At 35.8% G+C, this 10,285-nt stretch overlaps 2 protein-coding genes across 3 annotated transcripts in view; both read right to left on the bottom strand.

Annotated features, from left to right (window-relative positions):
• Window positions 1-10,285, bottom strand: part of LOC119074885 (flotillin-2) — a 148,560-nt gene that overhangs the window by 111,881 nt on the left and 26,394 nt on the right. The window lies entirely within an intron of this gene.
• Window positions 2,464-6,044, bottom strand: LOC119074873 (glucose dehydrogenase [FAD, quinone]-like). Its single transcript, XM_037181209.1, has 3 exons — window positions 5,156-6,044; window positions 3,224-4,156; window positions 2,464-3,163 (listed from the first exon to the last, which is right to left on the bottom strand). Exons 1-3 carry the CDS (start codon window positions 5,603-5,605, stop codon window positions 2,681-2,683), a joined length of 1,866 nt encoding a protein of 621 aa, XP_037037104.1. The 5' UTR covers window positions 5,606-6,044; the 3' UTR covers window positions 2,464-2,680.

Here is a 10,285-nt window from a genome sequence, read left to right on the forward strand (position 1 = left end):
TTCAGTAATTTTCTTTGTATTACGTTCTAAGCTCTTCCGTTTCTTTGGAATTCGTAAGATGAACGAATGTCTGTTTCAGTTTGTTATTTTTTTATTAACGTCACGACTTTGTGATTATGTGAACGACTAGGTCTAGTACTTCAATTCAATTCTTGTAGCACTCGAGTAATTTAGAAATCTTCAAGCTAATCTAATGAAATAAATACTGAGCTGATTATCATCTCCATATGTAGCAGATTGTTGTCTAATTACAATTAAAGAGATTTAAACATAAATTTGTTTATTTTTTGTTTGGTTCGTTCCATTCGCTCCACGTGCATTCCGTCACATAAGAGTATCGGCTCTTTTTATATTTAGCCTATTCCACAAGCAGTGAGAATATTTTTTCCCGTTTTCTTTTTTGAATTTTCCCACATTTTCCTTAATTTTCTTTTTCCGACAAAATGTTGAACGATGTGAAACAAATAACTCTGTAGGACGTCAAAGAACCTGAAAAGTTTAATTGCGATGCGATGATTGTAAATTAACTTCAGACACCTTGGAAATTTATTAATTTCTACGACGTTCTGAAAAGGAACAGTCACGAATTCCCTATGGTACAAGTCTCACAAGGTGGGCTATAATTCCTGAGTAGAGTAATTACATCTCTCAAATAACCACCAACACAAACGGCTGTTCGAGGTCTATTGATGTAATAATAAACTCAGACACCGCCATGCATCGTTACTAAAAATATGAGCCTCATATCTCTTTTGCCTCGCTCAAGTAGAATACAAAACGTGAATTGTTTACCAATTAAGAAACACACGCTGCTGCAGATTATACACGTCACACATCGTTCACCATTTCCGTTCCATTTCTATTTTCACCCAATTCCTTGACCCTGACCGTAAGTTAAAATCTTCATGCACATTCAACAGAAAATATTTTTATGAAAAAAAAAAATGTTTATTTCGTAACACGTTGGATCATTATAATTCGATATTCAGATGGTTTTATTCGATAATCAACGCTAGGTCTTTTTTTCTTCTTAAGAAACGTAATGTGGGATTTGTATTAATGTTATGATCGTTAATGTCTAATTTATTAATTATTAAAATTGGCGACCGTGTACGCCTGGCATCGTATGGTAATGTGCGCCTAATTTGCATACATAAAACTCTTTTTTTTCCAAAATTAATTCAAATGAAGGATTAATTTTATTGTTTCTGATGAGTCAAAGGTGCACAATCAAGTGTAGAGCATGGAGATATATATATTTTGAGGTGAATACATTCATCCAGAATATATAGCCTACAGGCAGGTGAATCGCATTTAAAAAGTTGCATATCATGCTGAACTGTCTGATTTGAGTAGATGATTTGTTTTTGCTCGGTTACGTGTAGACTTTTACGTCTAGATTTGTCTGGTATTATAGGAACGGTCACGTAATATTACTATTTTGGTTTGTTTGTCTAGTGGTAAGGTCTTTATCATCCAACAACTTTGTGTTTGATGTGTATTTCATAAATACTTCAGTGTCATTACTGACATTGTGTCAAAGGTTCTAACCTGCTTACTGTTTAATTGGTAGCTTTTGTAGGATATGTGATATAGTATAAGATTTACTGTGTTCTTTTCGAGGGATGAAATCCACTCAATGAGCTGACGATTTTTTATGTTCTCTGTTTATTTTCTTGAAGAAAAGACGATGTAGCTCAGATTTACGTTGGACGTGCACATATACTCTGTAAAGAACTGAGCTTCTGGCTTCTGTAAATGAGAGCTTCGGCTCGGTAAATGGAAGCTCCGGTTCGGTAAATGAGCAGAACTAATCTAAGAGTCTTCTTCAAGACTTGGTAATCCAATTTAGTTAGGAAGAAGAAAACACACATCTAGCGCAGTGGAATGAATCTCAATGTTGACATCGTCCCTTGATCGGATTCTATATGCTTGACTTAAAATTGACTTTCAGCGCACCTGCGAAGGATACTTAGTGAATCGTGTCTGGAAGGTTTACCCTATGATCATTAAGAATTCGAAATTGAGTTGCGTGAATAAATTTATGGCTGTGATCCGCTCGGTACTTCTGTGTTTGTCTCCTATGTGTCTTCGGTGTGCTAACATGCATCTGCAAATTGCGAAGAAAAATTTCCTAAATATGTTTGCGAACAGGTCATTTTACGTTCTTACGAGTAACCTACACGAATATATTTGCGTGAACTTTGTTGAAGATTCGAGCTCAAACGGACAAGGTGGTTTCCGTTTGGCCTTCTTCTCACAGTCTCACTAATTCCAGGCATAGTTAGGTCTAATGCCCGTCCTTTTAATTTAAGGAGGAATTGACATGTAATCGCTGTGCGGTATGAAAACGAAACAGATGCTCACATGGAAGTGTATAGTGAACCTTACCTTATATCACATAAACGTTGCCACTTTGGAAGACGCCAGCTCTAACTCTAACTTCCACCAAAACTACACAAGTCATTTTACAAAATTTATTTAATCAATTTCACTATTAACGTTTTTGTTTCATCCACAAAAATATGGTCACAATTGTCCTAAAGTCTAAGCACCGGCATGTCCCGGTGCGTCTATAAATAAATAACCAAACTAAAGATTGTCTTTTGTCTTCGAAAGGCAATGTAACACAGATGTCATTTAGTAAAATTAAAGCTGTAAACAGTCCCCACACTGTAAATTACACTGTATTCAAGTGGTCCTCTTTGATCAGGTCCGCTGCCTTTTCAGCAATCATATAAACCGGTGCATTCGGATGGCCAGCCATAATTTCTGGGAAAATGCTTGCATCGACCACTCGTAAATTCTTAATACCCTTTACATTCAAACGTGGATCGACAACAGCCGTAGGATCGGATTTGGCACCCATTTTACATGTACCGGAATAGTGGTAAATGGTGAAAGTGAAATGACGAGTGAAACACTCCCAATACAAATCGGATCCGAAAGTCAAATGGGAACATGTTGGTACTGGAACCTCGTAAAGTTTGGCGTCGATTTTTCTGAACGCATCCGTGTCTATCATTTCGATCGCCTTTTTTATTCCTTTGACTGATATATCCACATCGTACTGATGCGTTAAATAGCCAGAATAAATCAGCGGATAGACGAGTGGATGTTTGCTTTTTAGTTTTATTCGCCCCCGACTCTTCGGACGCAATACCTGTAATTGATTAATTGATTATAAAACGACTTAATGGTAATAGTGAAGAATTTCGTTTACCATTGGATAGATCATAAATGCATCCTGTTGAGCGACTTCCAACTGTTTAAACATTGCATCGTATATGCTGGGCTTTAACCCGAACACAAGGGGAAATACACGAGCCGAATGCATGCCACCGTTCGCTAGCAAAAGCTCAATATCTGGATAACCATCCGGATTGACCGTCGGTGATGGATCGTCCAATTCTAAAAATGCTAAAGCTTCACAGCCACCAATCGACTCTAAAATACTTTTTCGATTCCCAGCTGTAAATTGAATGAAATCGAATGGAGATATTTTGTACAAACTTAATGTGCTAGCGTTTGTAGTAAATGTTAATGCTCCCGGTGCCGCATGATCCATCAGATTGAAACCAACCGGTAAATTCATGATGGTTTTGATATTCATCTCCTTCAAATGGTCGGCCGGTCCAACTCCAGATAACATTAACAATTGCGGAGAATTTATGGCCCCTGCCGACAATATCACTTCTTTTCGGGCCCGAACGGTATGAAATTTACCATTGCACATATACTGCACGCCGTAAGCGCTCTTTGTTTTCGGGTCAATTAAAATTTTCGTCACTTGACTGAGCTTACGTACGAACAGATTTTTTCGATTTTTTATCGGATACAAATAGGCCACATTCGAACTAGCCCGTCGTCCATCTTTGGTACTCGTTTGCAAATACGAAATTCCGATCTGACCTGGCCCATTGTAATCGACATATGGCCAGCCAAATTCACGTCCAGCTTCGATGAACGTTTTCGCTACCTCCGATTTCCAGTCGACTTCCGAAACGGTTAGTGGTCCACCTTTGCCCACATAGTCGGGCGATGCGTGTTTGACTCTACTATTTTCGAGTTTTTTAAAATATGGTAACACATCATCGTATCCCCAGCCAGGATTGCCCATTGCTTCCCAATTGTCATAATCCCTACGATTACCACGCTGCAAGAACGGTAAATGTTAAATAAAGAAAAATCATAGCAGAATAGACATTATGTGGTCAGTTTAAGGATGTTCAAGTAATGCAGAAAAAGTGGGAGTGCCTAAGGAGTAAGGATGAATTAAAAAAAAATTCCATTGGCAGAAATTCGTTTTTATATCTGGCTTAAAACCCCTTTGGTTGTTCTACACCAAGCGACCTGACTTGTATTACGAGGCACCAACGAGAAACGATTCATTCATATTGCTCTAAATAAACAAGTACTCAGTATCAATAATAAATATTCGATAAGTGGTTCCCGAACCTCACTTGTCCTTAGAAGTTCGAATCGCATACAGTTGGAGGCAGTGAATTTTCAGTATGAATTTGCTTCAGCTGTTTTTCAGCTGATACACACAAACAATCAAAACTGTTTATATGACTTTGTAGGGTCTTACCACTACCACATGCGTGCGTGTAGCAGCTTCAACCGTATTAACAAGTATAAACAGTTTTGATTGTATGTGTGGATCAGCTGAAAAACAGCCGAAGCAAATTCATGCTGAACTTTCGCTGCCTCTGACTGAACAGACAAATCCTATGTTGTGTGTTCTCAAATAATAGGCAGTGTTATCTATAGCAACAATAAATATAAGTTTTGTATCAAACACCGGCCAATGCAACAAAAGAAGTAGCAGATTCGGTGATTATATGAAGATATGATTGACGTGGCTCTCTAAACTACCTACTGTGCCCTTTACAATTTTACGAAATTCATTACGTACAAACACACCCTTGATGATAGTCTAGTCTACTTAAACCCCAATTTTTCTGGGCAAACGAGAAAAATTTGCTGTCGACAAACTCGTCCCGAGAAAAACTATTATTTTAACGAAAATCTATCGGAGAATGAACACATTTCACAGTATTCTCATTTTCTTGCATCACAATACAGAACTCACTATCATCGACACTAATGTCTATTCCAGTTATCAACCAAGTAAAATCGAAAAACATTTTACCGTATAAATCATATAATTCAGTACGGACGATCCACCCATCACTTTACCTCTCGGCCACAAGCATCGATTGTCCACCATCGCCAAACACGATGTATTACTACTCTGCGGCCGATATCCCCAATTAACATCGCGACTTCGTTGCAAATACTGTACCACCAACGGAATGTCCATCAATAAGTTTTCACTTTGACCCGCTTCAATCAATAACACTTTCCAGTCGGGATTTTCGGTTAATCGATTCGCTAACACACAGCCAGCCGTACCCGCACCGACAATAATAAAATCAAATTCACTAATATCATAGCCGCCACTTCTACTTTCATATTGGCGATTCTTTTCACCCTGCCGTAGAAACTGAAGAACTGACTCCAACAGTTGTCCGTTTGTATAGAGCACAAAAATGCTGAACAGCAAACCGATTGTCTTAAGAGTTAGTATTTTTTCGGTCATTTTTTATGAAATTGTTACACAGAATTTCTCAATTTTCACTATTACCGTTTCAGGTATGTAAGTCACTTAGACCACGAATGTTTTTCACTTTTATTTTCTTCCCATGTCATTTATCTTGAATTTTTAAGTTTTATTTTCCACATCGAACGCACAAATTTTTATTTTTATTCACATCAGTCCGCTCAAACACGCACGGTTCATTCGACACGATATTATCCAAAATTAAATCGTTACCAGTCGGTTAAGAAAACGCTCTGGTCCTGCAAGCTACTATATACACAAACCGCAGACGACTAATTTTTGACCTAACAATCATCAATGCTTAAAAGTGTCTGCAACTTCAATGGTCTTGTCAGCCACATACACACAACCAAAAAGAACCAACTATATCTAAGAAGTACACCTTTTTAAAAATGTCCAATGCCACACAAGGTAGTTTGGTATACAACATTTTCAAATTTTTATTTTTCGTCTTAGTTTTATTTTTACAATTCTTGCTCGATAGCTGATTGATTATCCCCCCTTAAGTCTTAGGTAAAGCGGAATAACGCTGGGAGACGATTTTTTTTTCGTATTGAAATAATTTTAGCATTTTATATGAACGAGAGGAAAACGGTTGGCTGATATTTTTGTTGTTTATTTCAACCCATACGAAGAATGTTTGAATAAATAAGTAGACACTGAACGACATGCGTTTTTGTCAATTCTTTTTTTTTTAGTGCGAACAAATCACTCTTGCGGCTCATTTATTAATGGTTACAAGTCCACACGAAATTTGTTTGGTAAAAAAAATTGTTTTTGTAAAATTGTAAAAAAAAGTGAAATCAATGAGAGTAAGTATAAAGACCGATGACCGGTGCAATAAGCTAGTCGCCTAATATGATACAATCTTTCCAATGACCTTGATTGAAAAGACATGTAGGAGAAGTGCAATTTGCTGGTCATGTAAAGCAATTTTCCGTGTCTTCGTGGTGCAAAGAGAAAAGAAGTGTTACGACCGGGGTTAGAATATAGGTGAAGACAAGTGTCATTTGATACTTACTGGTGATAAGTAAAAGGATCTCAATAATCATTCGAATCAAGTTTATAAACAGACCTCGACCTGGTCATCCTATTTTTCCTATTTTTTCTGCAATGTTTTTCAACACAAAACATTGTTGAATGAGTCTGTAAACTAGTTCTTGTTTGTTCATCATAGTATTATACCTATCGAATTGGTCTGCTATTTACAAACAAAAAATGTTTAATCGAGCCAGATATGAGTTTCAATTTAATGTATCTGTGACGATTATCTCCACATAAACAAAAACAGAATTCTTGTTCGGACAATTAAATATACATTGAGTGACATGCAGGAAGCTAATATTCTGATCTGTGTACGTGCAATGGTAAATGTAGCGATTTTATTGGTTTCGCTACATTGGGTTGAGCAAGTTGTAATTTAAATTTTATTACATCCACTTTAAAGGCGAATGTTTCTAAGAATTGGAGGTTGTTTAACTAATTGCACTTTGGAGATGGGTGCTTTTTTATCTTTGAAGGTATTTAACCTTAGATTCTGACCAGATTGAGCTAACCACATGTGATGTTACATACTTATACGGTAAATAAGAAAGACCATGAAGTTGAGATATTAGCTTGATGATGTTAGGCCGAAAGCACACGATCGATTTTGCGTTGATGAGTATAATTGTCGATCCCATCAAGGCAAAAGTCAGCAAAATGAAAAATGCGACTAGGCATGGGCGATAATGAAAATGATTATCGATAATTATCAATTATCGATAATCGATAATTATCGACTTTTTTTATCGAAAATTATCAAAAAAATATCGATAATCGATAATTATTGATATTTTGATAATTATCAAGATATCGATAATTCGATATATCGATATTTCGGTCAGAAAATCCGATATTTATCGATATATTCCGATATATCGGTATATTATCATGAATTTTCAGATAAATATCAAAATATCGATATTTTGATAATTATCGAATTTCGATAATTATCGATAATTATTAAATTATCGATAACGATATGATTAATCGATTATCGATAATTTCTTTCGATTGATATTATCGATAATTTTGAACGCCTCCCATCCCTAAATGCGACCCACCATATCGCCGGTTCTACCATACCTAACGTCTTTATAAGACACACCATATCGCTTTCTTATCTTGTTGCCTAGCTAGCAATTTGTTTGGTGTGTTCAAGAAGACAATTTTCGTTGATGCAGTGAGTTCGAAAAGGAGATAACCATTGCAAATTATCAGCTAAATACATCGAAAATTGAAGATATCTGGCTCTGTGGTTTTCGTCGTCTCTGCTTGTGTGAGAAATAATCAGTTTCTAACAGGGCCTACTTTTTAGAAACTTTTAGAGAAAATCGAGAAATTCAAGAAACTTTGAGAAATTCAAGAAACTTCGAGAAATTCAAGAAATTTCGAGAAATATTTCTTGAATTTCTCAAAGTTTCTTGAATTTCTCGAATTCAAGAAATTTCAAGAAATTCCAGAAAATTCAAGAAATTCGAGAAACTTCGAGAAATTCAAGAAATTTCAAGAAACTAATTTCTCAAGTTTCTTGAAGTTTCTCGAATTTCTCGAATTCGAGAAAATTCAAGAAATTTCGAGAAATTCAAGAAATTAGTTTCCAAAAAGTAGGCCCTGGTTTCTAAGAGTGCAAGACTTGTTTTTTTTATATCATTTTGTTTGTACTTACGTCGTTAGCGTCGATATAATTATTAATTTAACTAGAGACAAGAATGAAATTAAAAACAAACGATACCCAGCAACCGATGCCGGTTTATCAAGTTTATCCTGCTTCGAGCAACAATTCTTTACATGTTCTACACGGCAGTGCAATCGCACTGTGCGAGTTGAATAAAAGAACAAAAAGATTCTTTATAACTGAAAAGTATTTATTACACAGGTAATTCAGCACAGAAAAGGATACCACCGACAACGCAACGGTAATGTTGTTGTAAATGCGTACACCACATTACTCGGTTGACCTCGGTTACCGAGAATTCTTTGGAAATATTTTCAATTCTTTACACTTACCAGTTATTCTGACGTCAAACGATGAGATTTAAATAAAAGTTTCGTTTTAGATGTAATGCAATTATTCTGTAATTGATAATAAATTCGTCTATAAACGCATTTTGCCATGATCTACATGGCATTCATATGGTAATGCTGGTAATGTTTCATACCGGATTGCTAGTTGATCGTTCGATTTTATCTTAAATCAATTTTTTAGGGGCTGTCCACAAAAGACGTCCGTACCTTTTTTAATTGAATGAATAAACAGGACATTCGATGATTTTTGAATAATTGGATTAGTGGTTTAGTGTTTAAAGTTTTTTTTATTAACCAAGCTTTCGACAATCAACTGTTGTCATCATCAGGACATTCTATATTTTTAGCGATCGTATGAGTCAGTGGTATAGTATGTAGTGTACTTGTAAACATGTAATTTTAAATGAAAAATTGTTGCACAGGTGGGACATGAACTTGCTAGGTTTTCTTATTAACATTGTTTGTCCGGTTTTGTCGTTCTCAACGTTTTTTATGGACAGTCCCATTGAGTTTTATTTAATAAACACGGTGGAATAGTGTGGAATTTTTTGTTGTTGAGCTGTTGATGTCGATGTCACTAACAGAACCATGCATGTAGAGTGTTGTACACAAACGCAATAAAAATGCAATTATTCTTTTTAATATATTTCAATTACCATTTATTACCTAAAAGCCCACTAACAATGCAACAATGATTAATCGACCTGTTTTAATCTTGTAAGGTTTTTAATTACAAAAATAGTCATAAATACGGAGGAAAATTAACAGAAGAAGTACAAACAACTTATTTATGCGATTTACTTAAAATTACATTCGGAGAATAGTAACATTAATTGACATTAAATGCTTCATCACTCAAGTAATTTACAAATTACATAATTGTTATTCTTAGCAAGCAGTTTTCTTGAATCTTCTTGCTATAATTACTGCAAAAAATATGGAGCCTACAAATGATTTGCTTCATTATCGTGTCTAGGCCGCGATTGCAATATTAAATAGTCGTTGCTTTTGATTAATTAGTCCGGATTAAGCAAACCGAAGGGCAGATAATCAACGGATTTTCTGTGGTTTTTTATGTCAATTTCCAGCATTTTTACACGATTTTTAAGGATTTTTCCTTGAAAGGCTTCAAGGATTGTTAAGGATTTTCTTAAAAACTTTAAAACTTAACGGATTTTAACGGAGAATTTTCAGCGGGGGGTAATTTCGTACACGGTGTTAAGGCAACGCATTTTTTAAGGTAAGGCTTTTCTTTGATAAGGCTAACAAATATTTTTAGCATTAAATGTGCGTGTGCAAGATTGTCAAAAATTGATTTTAGAAATGTCATTTTTCTGCTTCGTGTGCCAAATTACCCGATACCGAATTTTCAACGAATTTGAAGAGTTTCTTTTGAATGCAATAATTGTTGTTCTCGGTCGACTTGCAGCCTTCGCTACGCTCTGGCCAGAAACAACACCCTCGGAATACAATTTCCAATTTTTTTTCCCATGGTAAGCACAACGCTTTTCACAACAAAGATTTCCGAAGTTTCAGCCTGCGTTGTGAAAACTGGTTTTCTATGTTTATCTGCCCCTCGAAGCAACTCTT

Source organism: Bradysia coprophila, unplaced genomic scaffold (genome assembly GCF_014529535.1).
Source record: "Bradysia coprophila strain Holo2 unplaced genomic scaffold, BU_Bcop_v1 contig_151, whole genome shotgun sequence".
Lineage (NCBI taxonomy): Eukaryota > Metazoa > Arthropoda > Insecta > Diptera > Sciaridae > Bradysia > Bradysia coprophila.